At 46.9% G+C, this 19,287-nt stretch overlaps 1 protein-coding gene across 1 annotated transcript in view; it reads left to right on the forward strand.

Moving 5' to 3' along the window:
* The window catches only part of LOC136712087 (scavenger receptor cysteine-rich type 1 protein M130-like), a 50,137-nt gene that overhangs the window by 23,774 nt on the left and 7,076 nt on the right, over window positions 1-19,287 (forward strand). The window contains exons 11-15 of the mRNA XM_066688695.1: window positions 105-188; window positions 7,447-7,497; window positions 9,527-9,649; window positions 12,852-12,950; window positions 13,439-13,495. Coding sequence (XP_066544792.1) covers window positions 105-188; window positions 7,447-7,497; window positions 9,527-9,649; window positions 12,852-12,950; window positions 13,439-13,495 — 414 coding nt within the window. The remainder of the gene's footprint in view (window positions 1-104; window positions 189-7,446; window positions 7,498-9,526; window positions 9,650-12,851; window positions 12,951-13,438; window positions 13,496-19,287) is intronic.

The following is a 19,287-nucleotide window of genomic DNA, read 5'->3' on the forward strand; positions in this document are numbered from 1 at the left end:
TTTAATATATTATACAGTAAGAGTGAGAAGAAAAATCCACACTTGTAGAAATGACAATTGTGTAGTAATATCAGTGCTGACGTTGTGAATGGTTCATCCTACAGGGTTGTCTAAGGAGTATGAAGCCGTGTATGAAGAGATCGATCAGAAGTGTCACCGGTATCAATCCCACAGAGCCCAGCTCTCAGGTTCGTACAGCACTCGGTCCCAGTGAAGCACCTTCAGCCAGTGAGGTCACATGACCATCTTTGTAACAAATTGTGAAGCTGAAATGGAGTGACTCCCATTGGGCAGAGCGCCGCAGTGTGTCTGTGCAGTGACCGTGTCTCCTCTTCCAGGAGTGACAGTGGAGATGCCAGTGTCCCGCTCTGAAACCCACAGCAGCACGGCTCAGAAAGCTGCAGCAGCAGGACAGGCGGCCGCATTATTACACACCGGAGAAACACACACTGGCTGTACAGGTCTGTCTCTGACTGCATGTGAGATCTTGACTCTGTACACCTGTGTGACATGTTCTCGAATGTATTCATTTATTTCACGTGTAGCCTTGGTTCACTGATTAACTGAAAAGTCCCTCCATAGTCAGGGATTCATGTGCAGGAATGACTGGACTGGCTGTATCTCAGTGTGTTCTCATGACAGCTGTGTCTCAGTGTGTTCTCATGGCTGCTGTGTCTCAGTGTGTTCTCACGGCTGTGTCTCAGTGTGTTCTCATGGCTGCTGTGTCTCAGTGTGTTCTCATGGCTGTGTCTCGGAGTGTTCTCATGGCTGTGTCTCAGTGTGTTCTCATGGCTGTGTCTCAGTGTGTTCTCATGGCTGTGTCTCAGTGTGTTCTCATGGCTGTGTCTCAGTGTGTTCTCATGGCTGTGTCTCGGAGTGTTCTCATGGTTGTGTCTCACTGTGTTCTCATGGCTGCTGTGTCTCACTGTGTTCTCATGGCTGCTGTGTCTCAGTGTGTTCTCATGGCTGCTGTGTCTCAGTGTGTTCTCACGGCTGTGTCTCAGTGTGTTCTCATGGCTGCTGTGTCTCAGTGTGTTCTCATGGCTGCTGTGTCTCAGTGTGTTCTCATGGCTGCTGTGTCTCAGTGTGTTCTCATGGCTGCTGTGTCTCAGTGTGTTCTCATGGTTGTGTCTCAGTGTGTTCTCATGGCTGTGTCTCAGTGTGTTCTCATGGCTGCTGTGTCTCAGTGTGTTCTCATGGTTGTGTCTCAGTGTGTTCTCACGGCTGTGTCTCAGTGTGTTCTCATGGTTGTGTCTCACTGTGTTCTCATGGCTGCTGTGTCTCACTGTGTTCTCATGGCTGCTGTGTCTCACTGTGTTCTCATGGCTGCTGTGTCTCAGTGTGTTCTCACGGCTGTGTCTCAGTGTGTTCTCATGGCTGTGTCTCTGTGTGTTCTCATGGCTGCTGTGTCTCAGTGTGTTCTCACGGCTGTGTCTCAGTGTGTTCTCATGGCTGCTGTGTCTCAGTGTGTTCTCATGGCTGCTGTGTCTCAGTGTGTTCCCACGACTGTGTCTCAGTGTGTTCTCATGGCTGTGTCTCAGTGTGTTCTCATGGCTGCTGTGTCTCATTGTGTTCTCATGACTGTGTCTCAGTGTGTTCTCATGGCTGCTGTGTCTCAGTGTGTTCTCACGGCTGTGTCTCAGTGTGTTCTCATGGCTGCTGTGTCTCAGTGTGTTCTCATGGCTGCTGTGTCTCAGTGTGTTCTCATGGCTGCTGTGTCTCAGTGTGTTCTCACGGCTGTGTCTCAGTGTGTTCTCATGGCTGTGTCTCTGTGTGTTCTCATGGCTGCTGTGTCTCAGTGTGTTCTCACGGCTGTGTCTCAGTGTGTTCTCATGGCTGCTGTGTCTCACTGTGTTCTCATGACTGTGTCTCAGTGTGTTCTCATGGCTGTGTCTCAGTGTGTTCTCATGGCTGCTGTGTCTCATTGTGTTCTCATGACTGTGTCTCAGTGTGTTCTCATGGCTGTGTCTCAGTGTGTTCTCACGGCTGTGTCTCAGTGTGTTCTCATGGCTGTGTCTCAGTGTGTTCTCATGTATGTGTCTCACTGTGTTCTCATGGCTGCTGTGTCTCAGTGTGTTCTCATGGGTGCTGTGTCTCAGTGTGTTCTCATGGCTGCTGTGTCTCAGTGTGTTCTCACGACTGTGTCTCAGTGTGTTCTCATGGCTGCTGTGTCTCAGTGTGTTCTCATGGCTGTGTCTCAGTGTGTTCTCACGGCTGTGTCTCAGTGTGTTCTCATGTATGTGTCTCACTGTGTTCTCATGGCTGCTGTGTCTCAGTGTGTTCTCATGGCTGCTGTGTCTCAGTGTGTTCTCATGGCTGCTGTGTCTCAGTGTGTTCTCACGACTGTGTCTCAGTGTGTTCTCATGGCTGCTGTGTCTCAGTGTGTTATCAGGGCTGCTGTGTCTCAGTGTGTTCTCATGGCTGTGTCTCAGTGTGTTCTCACGGCTGTGTCTCAGTGTGTTCTCATGGCTGCTGTGTCTCAGTGTGTTCTCATTGCTGCTGTGTCTCAGTGTGTTCTCACGGCTGTGTCTCAGTGTGTTCTCACGACTGTGTCTCAGTGTGTTCTCATGGCTGCTGTGTCTCAGTGTGTTCTCACGACTGTGTCTCAGTGTGTTCTCACGGCTGTGTCTCAGTGTGTTCTCATGGCTGCTGTGTCTCAGTGTGTTCTCATTGCTGCTGTGTCTCAGTGTGTTCTCATGGCTGCTGTGTCTCAGTGTGTTCTCATGGCTGCTGTGTCTCAGTGTGTTCTCATGGCTGCTGTGTCTCAATGTGTTCTCATGGCTGTGTCTCAGTGTGTTCTCATGGCTGCTGTGTCTCAATGTGTTCTCATGGCTGTGTCTCAGTGTGTTCTCATGACTGTGTCTCAGTGTGTTCTCATGGCTGCTGTGTCTCAGTGTGTTCTCAGGGCTGCTGTGTCTCAGTGTGTTCTCATGGCTGCTGTGTCTCAGTGTGTTCTCATGGCTGCTGTGTCTCAATGTGTTCTCATGGCTGTGTCTCAGTGTGTTCTCACGGCTGTGTCTCAGTGTGTTCTCATGGCTGCTGTGTCTCAGTGTGTTCTCATGTCTGCTGTGTCTCAGTGTGTTCTCATGGCTGTGTCTCAGTGTGTTCTCATGGCTGTGTCTCAGTCTGTTCTCACGGCTGTGTCTCAGTGTGTTCTCATGGCTGTGTCTCTGTGTTCTCATGGCTGCTGTGTCTCAGTGTGTTCTCACGGCTGTGTCTCAGTGTGTTCTCATGGCTGTGTCTCTGTGTTCTCATGGCTGCTGTGTCTCAGTGTGTTCTCACGGCTGTGTCTCAGTGTGTTCTCATGGCTGTGTCTCTGTGTTCTCATGGCTGCTGTGTCTCACTGTGTTCTCATGTATGTGTCTCAGTGTGTTCTCATGGCTGCTGTGTCTCAGTGTGTTCTCATGGCTGTGTCTCAGTGTGTTCTCATGTCTGCTGTGTCTCAGTGTGTTCTCATGGCTGTGTCTCAGTGTGTTCTCATGACTGTGTCTCAGTGTGTTCTCATGGCTGTGTCTCAGTGTGTTCTCACGGCTGTGTCTCAGTGTGTTCTCATGGCTGTGTCTCAGTGTGTTCTCATGGCTGCTGTGTCTCACTGTGTTCTCATGGCTGCTGTGTCTCACTGTGTTCTCATGGCTGCTGTGTCTCAGTGTGTTCTCATGGCTGCTGTGTCTCAGTGTGTTCTCATGGCTGCTGTGTCTCATTGTGTTCTGAGGGCTGTGTCTCAGTGTGTTCTCACGGCTGTGTCTCAGTGTGTTCTCATGGCTGCTGTGTCTCAGTGTGTTCTCATGTCTGCTGTGTCTCAGTGTGTTCTCATGGCTGTGTCTCAGTGTGTTCTCATGGCTGTGTCTCAGTCTGTTCTCACGGCTGTGTCTCTGTGTGTTCTCATGGCTGTGTCTCTGTGTTCTCATGGCTGCTGTGTCTCAGTGTGTTCTCACGGCTGTGTCTCAGTGTGTTCTCATGGCTGTGTCTCTGTGTTCTCATGGCTGCTGTGTCTCAGTGTGTTCTCACGGCTGTGTCTCAGTGTGTTCTCATGGTTGTGTCTCACTGTGTTCTCATGGCTGCTGTGTCTCACTGTGTTCTCATGGCTGCTGTGTCTCACTGTGTTCTCATGGCTGCTGTGTCTCAGTGTGTTCTCACGGCTGTGTCTCAGTGTGTTCTCATGGCTGTGTCTCTGTGTGTTCTCATGGCTGCTGTGTCTCAGTGTGTTCTCACGGCTGTGTCTCAGTGTGTTCTCATGGCTGCTGTGTCTCAGTGTGTTCTCATGGCTGCTGTGTCTCAGTGTGTTCCCACGACTGTGTCTCAGTGTGTTCTCATGGCTGTGTCTCAGTGTGTTCTCATGGCTGCTGTGTCTCAGTGTGTTCTCATGACTGTGTCTCAGTGTGTTCTCATGGCTGTGTCTCAGTGTGTTCTCATGGCTGCTGTGTCTCAGTGTGTTCTCACGGCTGTGTCTCAGTGTGTTCTCATGGCTGTGTCTCTGTGTGTTCTCATGGCTGCTGTGTCTCAGTGTGTTCTCACGGCTGTGTCTCAGTGTGTTCTCATGGCTGCTGTGTCTCACTGTGTTCTCATGACTGTGTCTCAGTGTGTTCTCATGGCTGTGTCTCAGTGTGTTCTCATGGCTGCTGTGTCTCAGTGTGTTCTCATGGCTGCTGTGTCTCATTGTGTTCTCATGACTGTGTCTCATTGTGTTCTCATGACTGTGTCTCAGTGTGTTCTCATGGCTGTGTCTCAGTGTGTTCTCACGGCTGTGTCTCAGTGTGTTCTCATGGCTGTGTCTCAGTGTGTTCTCATGTATGTGTCTCACTGTGTTCTCATGGCTGCTGTGTCTCAGTGTGTTCTCATGGCTGCTGTGTCTCAGTGTGTTCTCATGGCTGCTGTGTCTCAGTGTGTTCTCACGACTGTGTCTCAGTGTGTTCTCATGGCTGCTGTGTCTCAGTGTGTTATCAGGGCTGCTGTGTCTCAGTGTGTTCTCATGGCTGTGTCTCAGTGTGTTCTCACGGCTGTGTCTCAGTGTGTTCTCATGGCTGCTGTGTCTCAGTGTGTTCTCATTGCTGCTGTGTCTCAGTGTGTTCTCACGGCTGTGTCTCAGTGTGTTCTCACGACTGTGTCTCAGTGTGTTCTCATGGCTGCTGTGTCTCAGTGTGTTCTCACGACTGTGTCTCAGTGTGTTCTCACGGCTGTGTCTCAGTGTGTTCTCATGGCTGCTGTGTCTCAGTGTGTTCTCATTGCTGCTGTGTCTCAGTGTGTTCTCATTGCTGCTGTGTCTCAGTGTGTTCTCATGGCTGCTGTGTCTCAGTGTGTTCTCATGGCTGCTGTGTCTCAGTGTGTTCTCATGGCTGCTGTGTCTCAGTGTGTTCTCATGGCTGCTGTGTCTCAATGTGTTCTCATGGCTGTGTCTCAGTGTGTTCTCATGGCTGCTGTGTCTCAATGTGTTCTCATGGCTGTGTCTCAGTGTGTTCTCATGACTGTGTCTCAGTGTGTTCTCATGGCTGCTGTGTCTCAGTGTGTTCTCAGGGCTGCTGTGTCTCAGTGTGTTCTCATGGCTGCTGTGTCTCAGTGTGTTCTCATGGCTGCTGTGTCTCAATGTGTTCTCATGGCTGTGTCTCAGTGTGTTCTCACGGCTGTGTCTCAGTGTGTTCTCATGGCTGCTGTGTCTCAGTGTGTTCTCATGTCTGCTGTGTCTCAGTGTGTTCTCATGGCTGTGTCTCAGTGTGTTCTCATGGCTGTGTCTCAGTCTGTTCTCACGGCTGTGTCTCAGTGTGTTCTCATGGCTGTGTCTCTGTGTTCTCATGGCTGCTGTGTCTCAGTGTGTTCTCACGGCTGTGTCTCAGTGTGTTCTCATGGCTGTGTCTCTGTGTTCTCATGGCGGCTGTGTCTCAGTGTGTTCTCACGGCTGTGTCTCAGTGTGTTCTCATGGCTGTGTCTCTGTGTTCTCATGGCTGCTGTGTCTCACTGTGTTCTCATGTATGTGTCTCAGTGTGTTCTCATGGCTGCTGTGTCTCAGTGTGTTCTCATGGCTGTGTCTCAGTGTGTTCTCATGTCTGCTGTGTCTCAGTGTGTTCTCATGGCTGTGTCTCAGTGTGTTCTCATGACTGTGTCTCAGTGTGTTCTCATGGCTGTGTCTCAGTGTGTTCTCACGGCTGTGTCTCAGTGTGTTCTCATGGCTGTGTCTCAGTGTGTTCTCATGGCTGCTGTGTCTCACTGTGTTCTCATGGCTGCTGTGTCTCACTGTGTTCTCATGGCTGCTGTGTCTCACTGTGTTCTCATGGCTGCTGTGTCTCACTGTGTTCTCATGGCTGCTGTGTCTCACTGTGTTCTCATGGCTGCTGTGTCTCAGTGTGTTCTCATGGCTGCTGTGTCTCATTGTGTTCTGAGGGCTGTGTCTCAGTGTGTTCTCATTGCTGTGTCTTAGTGTGTTCTCATGGCAGCTGTGTCTCAGTGTGTTCTCACGGCTGTGTCTCAGTGTGTTATCATGGCTGTGTCTCAGTGTGTTCTCATGGCTGCTGTGTCTCATTGTGTTCTCAGGGCTGCTGTGTCTCATTGTGTTCTCATTGCTGTGTCTTAGTGTGTTCTCATGGCTGTGTCTCAGTGTGTTCTCATGGCTGCTGTGTCTCAGTGTGTTCTCATGGCTGCTGTGTCTCAGTGTGTTCTCATGGCTGTGTCTCAGTGTGTTCTCATGGCTGCTGTGTCTCAGTGTGTTCTCATGGCTGCTGTGTCTCAGTGTGTTCTCACTGCTGTGTCTCAGTGTGTTCTCATGGCTGTGTCTCAGTGTGTTCTCATGTCTGCTGTGTCTCACTGTGTTCTCATGTATGTGTCTCAGTGTGTTCTCACGGCTGTGTCTCAGTGTGTTCTCATGGCTGTGTCTCAGTGTGTTCTCATGGCTGCTGTGTCTCAGTGTGTTCTCATGGCTGCTGTGTCTCAGTGTGTTCTCATGTCTGTGTCTCAGTGTGTTATCATGGCTGCTGTGTCTCAGTGTGTTCTCATGGCTGCTGTGTCTCAGTGTGTTCTCATGTCTGTGTCTCAGTGTGTAATCATGGCTGCTGTGTCTCAATGTGTTCTCATGGCTGTGTCTCAGTGTGTTCTCATGGCTGCTGTGTCTCAGTGTGTTCTCATGGCTGCTGTGTCTCAGTGTGTTCTCACGACTGTGTCTCAGTGTGTTCTCACGACTGTGTCTCAGTGTGTTCTCACGGCTGTGTCTCAGTGTGTTCTCACGACTGTGTCTCAGTGTGTTCTCACGACTGTGTCTCAGTGTGTTCTCACGGCTGTGTCTCAGTGTGTTCTCATGTCTGTGTCTCAGTGTGTTCTCATGGCTGTGTCTCAGTGTGTTCTCACTGCTGTGTCTCACTGTGTTCTCATGTATGTGTCTCACTGTGTTCTCATGTATGTGTCTCAGTGTGTTCTCATGGTTGTGTCTCAGTGTAATGAGTCTAATGACTGCTCTATGTGTAGCTGACCATCCAGACGATGGATATGATGATGTAGCCGACTCTGTACAACCAGGTACGTAAAAAATATTTTTAAACATTGCCCTCTGACTTCCAGTTTCATTTTGAAATGGTTTGTTTTACAATTTGTGATGTGCTTTGAAACGTTAATGTGTGATGTTGTGTGAATGTAGTTACTAAACCCTGAATAATAAGTGTGAAGGGGGTGTCCCGGGTCGGGGGGTAGAGGAGTATCCTCCACGAAACCCCCGTCATGTTACTAAACCTCCAATGAGACAACGCCACTCTCCTTTTCATGAAGGACAGAACTCGACCACCCTCTAATTTAAACGTTACCCAGGCAGGTTCAATGCATGACACACCCAGCACGGAGACAGCAATCACTATGACAAAAATACATTTTATTTAAACAAAATATCCACTTTAGAGGCAGAGCACAAAGGCTGACTCTCGAATACAACCACATACATCACAGGGAAAAGATACATTATTTTACTAAAAGCCAAGCCCTTAAATTAAACTATAAAACTACACTATTATCCTGCTTTTAAACCCTAAAAAGCTGAAACTAAGCTAACACCTATGAAGAGCCCTCCTGCTAGTCCCAAAACACTTTGCCCTCCCCAGTCTCGGAAAATAAGAATAAACCAATTAGACTGAGCCAATCACAGATCCCAATTCTATACACTGCAGCAGTACAAATGGCTTTCCTCTCCACCCTTCCATGATGTGGGCGCCGTGGCTTAATGGATGAAGGAGTCTCTCACAACCGACACTGTCCCATGTCTCTTTCACTGCCGGAGATTAGCCTGCAGACTCGCTGGGTAGAAGTGCACTGTCGGGGAGTGAAATACAGAAATAATCTGATGGGTCTTTAAAACTTTCACTGTAAATGCTCCAATTCATTATTCGTTGCTGGGGGAAACCTGAGTTGGGGAGAGACTCACAGAAATACAGACCTCAGCCGCTGGCCATCCAATAAAGTCAATAAACACTCAATTTCATAAATACCATCCATTAATACATATCTATTCATCACTGGTTTGTACCGTCAAAACATATCCACCATAGCCAGCATACTTAACTTATCCAAGCCATTTGGGAGACCTGGTGAGGAGGAGTCTTTCATAATCGCCACCTCTGGGAATTCTCCATCTGAACGTCTGTGCACTCTCTCAATCCCCGGAGAATAAGCCATTCTCTCAGTATAGCTTCTCCCCGCTCAGCACTCCTCGCTCTCTTTCCCCTAATTGAGGCCTAGATTACTGCAACTCTTAAACAACATCCAATCTAGAACTCAGAGCTCTGTTAAGGAGTAGCAGAGAGAACTTGGGGCTGCTGTCCAGGCACACAGGGGAACACAGGGTGAGGGACAGGGGGGACACTGCCTCGGGCAACCCGGCTCCTCTTCACTGTGCCTGTATCCTCCCCCGGCAAGCGGTCAGCAGTCAGGCCACTCTCTCACCCTGGACCAGCTGCCATACACTCCCTGTCTCTCTCTCCGCCACCCATCCTCCTCTCTCAACACATCCTTGGTCTCTGCCTTGTCCATGCCAGAACCCCCTTTTATAGGGTTCAGGACACCTCCAGCCAATGAGTCGGCTCACAAAGAAAGATACACGTGACAACAAATCCAATTAACCCAGCAATCTGAATTAAGAATTCCAAGTGAAAACAATAAAATAATCATTATAATAATTATAAACAAATAGAAAACAAGTGATTAACCAATTAGTGCTTAATTGAGCATCATCACATCTGTGACATTAACACACATCTGGAGGTAAAGGACATGGTTGTGAATACACAGACACTACAGGAACCTCAGCTACTGCAGATAGCCGCTGGACTTTAAAGGCACATATCCAATTTAAAGGCACATATCTTATAATAAAAATAAGATTGGACTCATATCAAACACATGTTCATTCTGAATGCCCTGCTCTGATGTCTCAGTATTTCGTGCTGCTCAGTTCTCAGAGCTCCGTGTCTCAGTGTACAGACCTGTGAGAATCACTACAGTGACAGTATTGATCTGTGCGCCTCTTCAATAGGATTGTGTTTGTCTGTCACTGTCCTCCCAGAAGCCGGATATGATGATGTTGGCGGCGGCGACTCCAGAGGGACAGAGGACAGGGAGTCGCAGCTCGACGCAGATTATGATGATATTGAAGAGCAGGACGGTGTCAGTGAGGTGGGGGGCGGCGGTACGTTACCTGTGGTTCTGCACAGCACACCTCCTATCGCACTCTAACACTGACAGATAGAGGCTGTAGATCAGGATTGGGCCCCCTGTAGGGGTGTGACGATACACTTAGCTCGCAAGATGAGACAATACAAGATATTGGGTTCACGAGAATGAGACAAGACGATATTTTAACACTATTTTTAAGAAATCTTCAATGACGAAATATATGACTGGAAAAAGTCATTTATTCAACTGAAAGTCACAAAATGCAAAACAATGCAGGTGCATTTTGAAATGTTTTAACTAATCATCTTGTAATGAATCTTACTTCAGTTCTGCTTTCTGAGTATGAATTATCATATGCAGTAAAAGACAGAACAATCTTCTAATTCAAGCTGTGTGTGACCTTCTAACTGAACTCCTTTCCACAAATTGAACATAAAAAATAGATACAGTATAAATAACAAAAATAACTTTTTCTTAGTCTTATTTTTTAAGTGCAAACAATAAGTGCAACCATAATCAAAGTAGTACTCTCTCAATACTACAAGTGCAAACAGAGACTGACCAAATTTTTCTTCAAGCATGATACAGAGCCTAAGATATGGTTATGTTCTATTTCAAGAATATAAGCATGTCTACGTTTTCTGGCAGCAGTTGATACCTTTTGGCAGTAACTATGTCTCCTGCAGTTGAAAGACTTGGAACAGAGGTATCAGGGATGGAAAGGTATGCTCTGGTAAGTGGAGACAGCAAAGGATGTTGAGAGAAGTTTTCTCTCCACCACTGCAGAGGGCAGCTACTGAGTGGGATAGAGGCCTCTCTTCTGTAGAGTTCAATTTCCCACTTGATCCCTCTGTTGGACTGTTCTGGCTCAGTAGAGAAAGAGTCCCCTAGCAGAACCTCAAGCGCCGTCTTCTTGGAAGCAGGTTCTGTCACTTCTGGCTCAGCTCCCAGAGCCCCCTCTCCTCCATGTGTGGGATAGTGAGCTCCACCTGCTGCCTCTTCTCCCCTCTCCTCACTCTCCTCAGCTGTGGTCTTTGAACAGCAGAAACACTGACGTTAACCTTAATAAGCAGCAAAGAGCCCGCTCTCACTCTCAACACACACACACTCACTCTGATGCTCTCATGTTACTAACACACACACACACACACACACACACACACACACACACTGCATGAATCCATTAAAAAAGTTGGTACATAAATTGAGTAGGTAGAAAACATTGTTACCCACATGCATACACACACACACACACACACACACACACACACACTCAAAAGGAGGAAAGCAATTTAAATTGATTTATACCTGATTTTGCTGCAACTGTTTCGCCTTTTTCTGTACCCCCAGGAAGATGGCCGCGCTCTGGTTATGGTCTAGCTGTGGTAGAGTCTGGAACCTTGGGTCCAGTGCTGTGCTCTCCAGCAGATAGTTGTATGCATCCCCGTTGTATCTGCCCAAAATATTACTGAGGATTGCTCTCTTTGTGTCGGCCACAGTGGTGGCTCTTCTCCTCACATAAGACTGTGGTGGCTGTCTTCAAAGGATTCAGCAGCTTCACAAGGTCTTCGGCATCAATGATATTGCAGCTGTCAACTGTGTTTCGGGCGTTTCTGGGCTGGTGAGAGCTGCTGCTATGGCGGCTTGCTGCTCCAGGTAACGATCCAGCATATCCAAGGTGCTGTTCCATCGCATGGTAACTTCCCTGATTAACTTGTGTGATGGCAGTTGTAGCACCTTCTGCTTGGACATCAACACCGTGGTAGCTGTTGAACTCCGATGGAAAAAAAGCAGCCACACATCTCACCCACCCGAGCAAAAGAGTGACGCGCACTACACGGAGGCTAGCCTGGGTAGCAAGGTTTATCGTGTGCACAAAGCACCTAATGTGCGGCTCCAATCCTGCCTCACGCACAGCCATTTCCATATTACGCGCATTAGCAGTCACAATAGCGATGCCATGGTTTGGCCTTTTAAGCTCCCAATCAGTGACAGCTGCTTGTAAAACTTCGGCTATGTTTGCCCCTGTGTGGGACTCGAAAAGTGGGCGAGTCTGCAGTACAACATATACCATTTCCCAGTCACTGTTGATTGTGTGGGCTGTAATTATGATATACTGTAGCTCTGCGTACCCCGTCCAACCGTCGGTTGTTATGGCAATGCTTTCTGCCTCTTTCAGGGTCTGTACAACCTTGGCCTTGGACTCTTTGTAGAGGTTTGGGACCACCATGCGAGTAAAATGCGCACATGTGACGGGATGGTGTACTTCGGTTCCACTGTGTGGAGGAATTGCCAAAATCCCAGATTTTCCACCATGGAAAATGGCCTCATATCAGCTGCAATGAAAACGCTGATATCTCTTGTTATTGCCATGGCTCTAGCACTTGACTGTAGAAGTTGATATGCAAAGGAATTTGTCAGTGTTGTCTGGCCTTTCAGTGTTTTCTTCACAGGCACGGTTGATTTTAGTTGAGAGCTGTGGTGGTTCTGTAGGTGTCTTTGCATAGTGCTCGTGTTAGCCGTGGTGTACGGCACTATTTTCTTACAGTGCTTACATATTGTTCGTGTCTTGTCTGTCACTCTGTCACCATTTGTTGTTTTACCGGGTACCCAAAATGCTGCCACACAAACGATTTAAAAGAGGTGGGGCCTCTTCTGTGCTAATTTCACCCTCACACTCCTTCATGCTGATATCGTGAGACAGCTTTTCATCTCGACGAGAAATATCGTCATGTTTTCATATTGCGAGATCTCCTGGCATGAGATCTCATCACACACCTAGCCCCCTAGGTCCTGTGCCATACCACTGGTCAGTTTAATTTTGACTCTTTTCTCCTGGTTTATATCTCAAGGTCTGTAGCATCTCTACTGTTTCCACTCGCTGTCCTGACTCTTTCTTGGCTTTAAACGCTGACAATCAGAGCTTCGTTACACAGTCAGCGTCAGTACAATCAGCTGCAGTCATTGTAAAAGATAGAAGCTCGGCCGTGCAGCATTTAACCCGTGTGAAATGATTTCCTGTGGGACGCCAGTCCAGAGCAATGTGCTAATTAACGGACTCGGGCAGAGAGGCCTCTCAGGGAGGAGCGCTCCGGGTCCAGGTGAGCAGCGGCTCGATCCACAGAGACCAGGGCTTCTGTGTGAGGGGGCTGCTGCTCTGTGGGTGGTCTTAGGTGTCCTCAGGCATTGACACGTGTCTGTCTCTGCTGCAATAGGAGGCGGAGCTGCGGCCTCACAGGGGAAAAGCTCTCAGGGCTCAGCGTGCGGCCTGGAGGCACCGGATCCTGAAGAGAAGCACTGTGCCAATGAAACAGGTCTGCTGGCTCTGGCTGTCTGTCGGCAGGATAGAGAGTCACTGCAATATTGAACATGATTTCATGATTATTAAGGATGTAGAGAAGTTGTTATAATCAAGTAAGACTGATAACGAGATTTTCATCAGGAATATAACAATCTGAACATTTCTGCTTGTCTTTTCATAAACTAGGGTGACAGCACAGATGTGATTAAAAATGATTTGTATCTGACAAAGCGATACATAATTATATTTTCTGAAATCTTCCTCTAAATTAGAAGTTAGAAAAATCCTGCTGATCCTGGATAATAAAACTGTGACTTTCACCACTTGAGCTATTTACAGCATGATCTCTGTGTATTTGTTAATCTCTGACATGATCTCTGTGTGTTTGTTCATCTCTGACATGATCTCTGTGTGTTTGTTCAGCTCTGACATGCTCTCTGTGTGTTTGTTCATCTCTGACATGCTCTCTGTGTGTTTGTTCATCTCTGACATGCTCTGCAGGTATTTCTCTGTATGATGATATTGGAAACTACCTGGAAGAGGAGGACACAGCGGCAGGTAAAGTGTCTCATAGTTTAGCATGTCTGGAGCAAGACTGTTTGTAGAGCAGCCCAGCACCTGCTCTTTGACCCCCACCCACTCTCTGACCTGCCTCTCCCTCTCTCTCTCTCAAATTCAAATTCAAATTCAAAGGTGCTTTATTGGCATGATCTATCACAATATTGCCAAAGCAGATACAAATGTTCTATTAAACAAAACAAAACATAGCAATACAAGATTTAGTGGAACAAATATCGTACACATTGAAATAAAGTAGAATTTAAACCATATTTGTTGTTTGTATCAAAATTTGTGTCATGACAACACAAAAATCACAGTTTTTTTTGCAAATGGAGCCCCACAGGCTCGCAGGCTGTGGCAGGTGGACACATATTGCGCTGCTAAGATGGCAGTGCGCTCCTCCTCTCCCAGCAGGACGGGGAGTTTGCAGCAATCGGGGATCATGCTGAACTCTGGGATTTGCATTTTGAATATTGTAAAGTATGTCTCCCTGATTTTTGTGTATTTAGGGCAGGACAGCAGGAAATGCGCCTCTGTTTCGACCTCCCCCAGGTCACACTGGCTGCACAGCTTCTCTTCTCTGGCCACCCAGAATTTTCTGTAGCGGCCTTTTTCAATGGCGAGGCTGTGGTCACTGAGCCTGTATTTAGTTAGATTTTGTCTCTCTTTTATATTTTGGATTTTTAAGTATTCAGCCAATGTAATGTTTCTATTCAGGGCCTGGTAGCATTCCAATTTGTTTTGTAATTCTAATTCGTATCTCCATTCTTTTGTGTATTTGCTTTTCAGGTACATGTCAATTTTCCCAATTGTTGTTGTTTTGGTCGTTGTGTGTTCGGGCTCTGTGTGACCGGGCTCTGTGAGCCTCAGAGCCAGCCGGCCAAGGGGTCCTTATCTGGGGAGAGGTGGTTGCTCAGTAGGGCCTTGTATTGGTAGGACTGGGTCTCTGCTGTGTTTAGGTGCAGCCAGAACTTGGCTGCTCTTTTTTGTATGGCTATGTGCAGAGGGAAGAGTCCTAATTCGGCTCTGCAGGCGATGTTGGGGGCGTTTCTGTGTACGTGTAAGATGTTTTTAATAAATTCTAGGTGGAATATTTCCGTGGGGCTTTTGTCCCAATTTTTGTTATTGAGGTTCATGAGGGGACCCCACACTTCGCTCCCATATAGCAGGATTGGTTGGATGATGGAGTTGAATATTTTAATCCAAATAGTTATTGGTATTGTTGTTTTCCCAAATCGTGTCTTTATGGCATAAAGTGTCCGGCGTGCCTTGTCTTTTAATGCGTTTATAGCCAGGCTGAAGCTCCCTGACGCACTGATGGTCAGGCCAAGGTAGTTGTATCTGGTGCAGTGCTCTAATACAGTGCTGCCCAGAGTGAAGCGGTACCTGTTTCCCTGAGATCGGGCTTTTTTCTGGAAAACCATAACTCTGGTCTTGTCCAGATTGACTGCCAGGGCCCATTTCTGACAGTACTGCTCTAGCAGCGCCAGGTTCTGCTGAAGCCCTGAAGAAGGAACTTGATCTCTGTGTCGTGGAGAGTGAGACCGGGGGCGTCAGACTGCTCCAACACTGTGGCCAACTCGTTGATGTAGATGTTGAACAGTGTTGGACTCAGGCTGCAGCCCTGTCTCACTCCCCGCCCCTGAGTGAAGAACTCTGTTCTTGAGTTGCCAATTTTAAATCCGCATTTGTTTTCAGAATACATTGATTTAATGATGTCATAAACTTTACCCCCTACACCACTCTGTAGAAGTTTATAAAATAATCCTTTGTGCCAGATTGAGTCAAATGCCTTCCTAAAGTCTACAAAACAGGCAAATATTTTTCCTTTATTGTTTTGGGTATATTTATTTATGAGGGTGTGTAGGGTGTAAATATGATCGGTTGTGCGGTGTTTTGGTAGGAAGCCAATCTGACTCTTACTCAGGACACTGTGCTCGGTAAGGAAGGCCAGTATCCGGGCGTTGATGATACTGCAGAACACCTTCCCCAGGTTACTGCTCACACAGATGCCCCGGTAGTTATTGGGGTCTAATTTGTCTCCACTTTTAAAAATCGGGGTGATCAATCCTTGATTCCCGACCTCAGGGAAACACCCGGCTCTCAGCACCAGGTTAAAGAGTTTGAGCAGAGCCTCCTGCAGCTGCGGGCTGCTGTGCTTCAGCATCTCAGGGCTGATGCTGTCGGGGCCGCTGGCTTTCCTGGGTTTGAGGATTTTGAGTTGATGTTTTAGTTCCTGTATTGTAATTGGGTTATCTAAGGGATTTTGAGTATTCTTAATGATTTCTTCCAATTTATTTAGGTTTTTTAATATTTTAACCTGTTCTGGGTTTGGATTGTTTTCAAAATTTTGGTAAAGTTTTTCAAAGTGTGTTTTCCAGATTTCTCCATTTTGAATTGGTATTTCATTTTTTGTTTTTGGGGTATTTATTTTTTTGTATAGTTCCCAGAAAGAGTTTTGGTCAATAGCCTCTTCGATCTCTGTCAGTTTTCTGCCCATATAGTGGTCTTTTTTCTTCCTGAGGAGTTGCTTGTAGTGCCGCAGGGCCTGGCAGTAGCTGAGGCGAGCCTCCTGGTTGTCGGGCTCTCTGTGTTTAGTGTTGGAGAGATGTCTCGGGTGTTTCCTGGAAGTTTCACACTCCTGGTCAAACCACTGTTCTTTTTTTCTTTTAGACGATTTTATATTTTGGTTTTTAATTGTTTTAATGTTTGATTTTAAAGCCAGTCTTTCAAATATTTCATTCAATGTTTTGGTGGCTGAGTTTATTCCGTTTTGGTTTATTTGATAGTGTGAGGATTGATATCTGTCTAACATGTTTTCAATCTCATCACTATTCAGGGCTCTTGTGTAGTTCTCTGTGCTGGGCTCTGACCATCTGTAACTGGGGGGCAGGGAGACCAGTTTTGTGGGAAGTTTGGCTCTGATTTGTGGCTGCGCTGAGGTAAAGTGTTATTTGGCTGTGGTCTGATAGTGGAGATTGTTGTCTGACTATAAACACATTGATGGCTTGTGGGTCCAGGTCAGTTATGGCGTAGTCCACCACACTGCTGCCCAGAGCCGAGCAGTATGTGAATGTCCCCAGAGAGTCCCCCCTGGTCCTGCCATTGATGATATATAGACCCAGGCGTTTACATAGGCGCACTACCTGCTTCCCGCTCTTGTTTACCACGCTGTCGTGGCTGTGTCAGTGTGGAGGTGTGTGTGTGGCACAGCGGGGAGTCTCCGAACAGGTGTGTGTTCCCCTCTGTATTGATGTAGTCCATCTCTCTGCCAGTCCTGGCATTGAGATCGCCTCACAGCAGTACAGAGCCCAGGGTCTGGAAGTGGCAGATTTCTTTTTGAAGCTCTTGAAAGCCTTCCTCATTATAGTAGGGGGAGTCTGCGGGTGGCATATAAATTGCACATAGGTATACAGTGAGGGGAAAAAAGTATTTGATCCCCTGCTGATTTTGTACGTTTTCCCACTGACAAAGAAATTATCAGTCTATAATTTTAATGGTAGGTGTATTTTAACAGTGAGAGACAGAATAACAACAAAACAATCCAGAAAAACACAAGTTATAAATTGATTTGCATGTTTTTCTGGATTTTGTTGTTGTTATTCTGTCTCTCATTGTTAAAATACACCTACCATTAAAATTATAGACTGATCATTTCTTTGTCAGTTGGCAAACGTACAAAATCAGCAGGGGATCAAATACTTTTTTCCCTCACTGTATATCTGTGTTATTTTATAGGGTGTCTTTTCTGATTTTCATCCACAGGTGTGTGTCTCCTCTCTGTACTGGGCATAGGGCTGCTCGGAGCTCCTCCCTGTACCACACGATAATCCCCCCCGAGGCCCTGCCACACCTGACTTTGGGTTTTTTATAGGAGGGCACAATCAGCTCCCTGTATCCATTGGGACAATGTGTAGACATATCTGCACAGCACCAAGTCTCTACAAGAATGAAAACATCTGAACTATTTACAGTGTTGATCAGTTGAGGATCAACAAAATCACAAATTAAACCCGCTTATGTATAAAAACAAATGTTTTTTAGGAGCTCATATTCCTCTCTCCCTCTCTCTCTCTCTCTCTCTCACTCTCTGCAGGGCCCTGAATGCTGGCCAGTCTCTCTCTGTCTCCTCTGTGCCGGAGGCTGTGTGAGATACAGGGGCAGAGGGACATCGCTGAGTCCTGCAACAGGGATCACATTCTCAGGACAGATCAGATTTTCTAAATATTGAAATCTGACCATTAGATTTATATTACTTTTTCAAAATACTTTAATAATGAATGTTTCTTTGTGAATGTATCTCCTTGGGGTTTCTCTGTATTCTGTGTTGCTAAAAAGCTTTCTTTTGCTAAGATTTATTATTATATCCTGTGTTTTCAATTTTCCATGTGTTACATCCCTTCAGCAAGGCCTCGGCTGTGTGTAAAAGCATCTGATGATATTGTCTGTGTGAATCCTCAGTACCAGTGACCTGGAGCAGCTCTGTATCTTGGTGTCAATAACACCTGCCTGAGCTCTGAGGTTTACAGCAATTAAACTCATATAAATATGATAGGACTTTCTAGTGACTGTCCTGTTCCTGGACAGAGACCAAGAGCTCTGAAAGTGTGACCTGACCAGCAACAAGCTGCTCTACAATATCATCACCACCTGCAGTAACAGCAGTAATGAAATCCAAACTGAAACAAGAACATGAGTGTGAGACAGATGACAAACCAGAGGAGCCGAGTGTCCCACTGTTGTGTTTCCAGTCGCTGACCAGTGAGTCCCAGTTCAGTCTGTGTGTGAAGAGGTGCGTCCTGCTCTCAGTCCCGAAGAACCAATCAACATCCCGGCCTCCGCTCTTCATAGGGCCTTTAGAGACTTTTGAACAAACTTAATCTGCAGCACAGACGTGTGGCCCTCAGAGTCCTGGTACCTTAATGGATGTGTTCAGGTCTGACTATCATTATCTTACACTCAGTAATACAGCTTGATATCAAACTTTGCTTCATCAGTATTTGATTTATTGATTCAACAACCCTCTGTTTGAGATGATATTTTACTCAATTAATGTAAACAGTGAATTTCATCCTTAATAAAAAGAAGATAAGTTTCCCTATTGTCTTTTCTGTCTCTTTGTTCTTCTGCTGCTCTCTGTGGCTAATTGACACACACACACACACATAGAGATATACAGACACGAAAATCACACACATACACATTACATTATTTGTCATTTAGCAGATGCTCTTATCTTTGTACCATTGTACCCATTTATACAGCTGGGCATTTTACTGAAGCAATCTAAGTGAATCTTGCTCAAGGGTACAACAGCATTGCCCCACGCAGGATTTGAACCCACGAATGATGAGTCCAGAGCCCTAAACACTACTCCACAGTGTTGTCTATACACAAACACACAGTGCAGCTCAGTACAGCAGCGCACCCCTGTCTATTCCCTCCATCTCTGAGCTCCGTGAGCTCTGGGTGCTGAAGCAGGTGCTGGAGTCCCAGATTGTCTCTGACAGGAAGCTCTCACTGCGCACAGAGGAGCTGCCTGGGGTCCCGGGAGTGACTGCGCCTCAGCAGCGCAGTCCTGTACGCAGCTCTGTACATCACACAGGCACCCTGAGCTCTCTGATCAGGCATGGCGATCCTGAGCCTGAATCTGAAGAGCCGCTGAGTGAGCCTCTCACACAGGCAGCTTCAGCTGCAGGAGGACGAATCAAACGACAATGTGAGAAATGCTTACAGTCAATGATAATATAGACTACACAAGGGCATCACATTCATAACAGGCCTGTGCC

Source organism: Amia ocellicauda, chromosome 2 (genome assembly GCF_036373705.1).
Source record: "Amia ocellicauda isolate fAmiCal2 chromosome 2, fAmiCal2.hap1, whole genome shotgun sequence".
Taxonomy (NCBI): domain Eukaryota; kingdom Metazoa; phylum Chordata; class Actinopteri; order Amiiformes; family Amiidae; genus Amia; species Amia ocellicauda.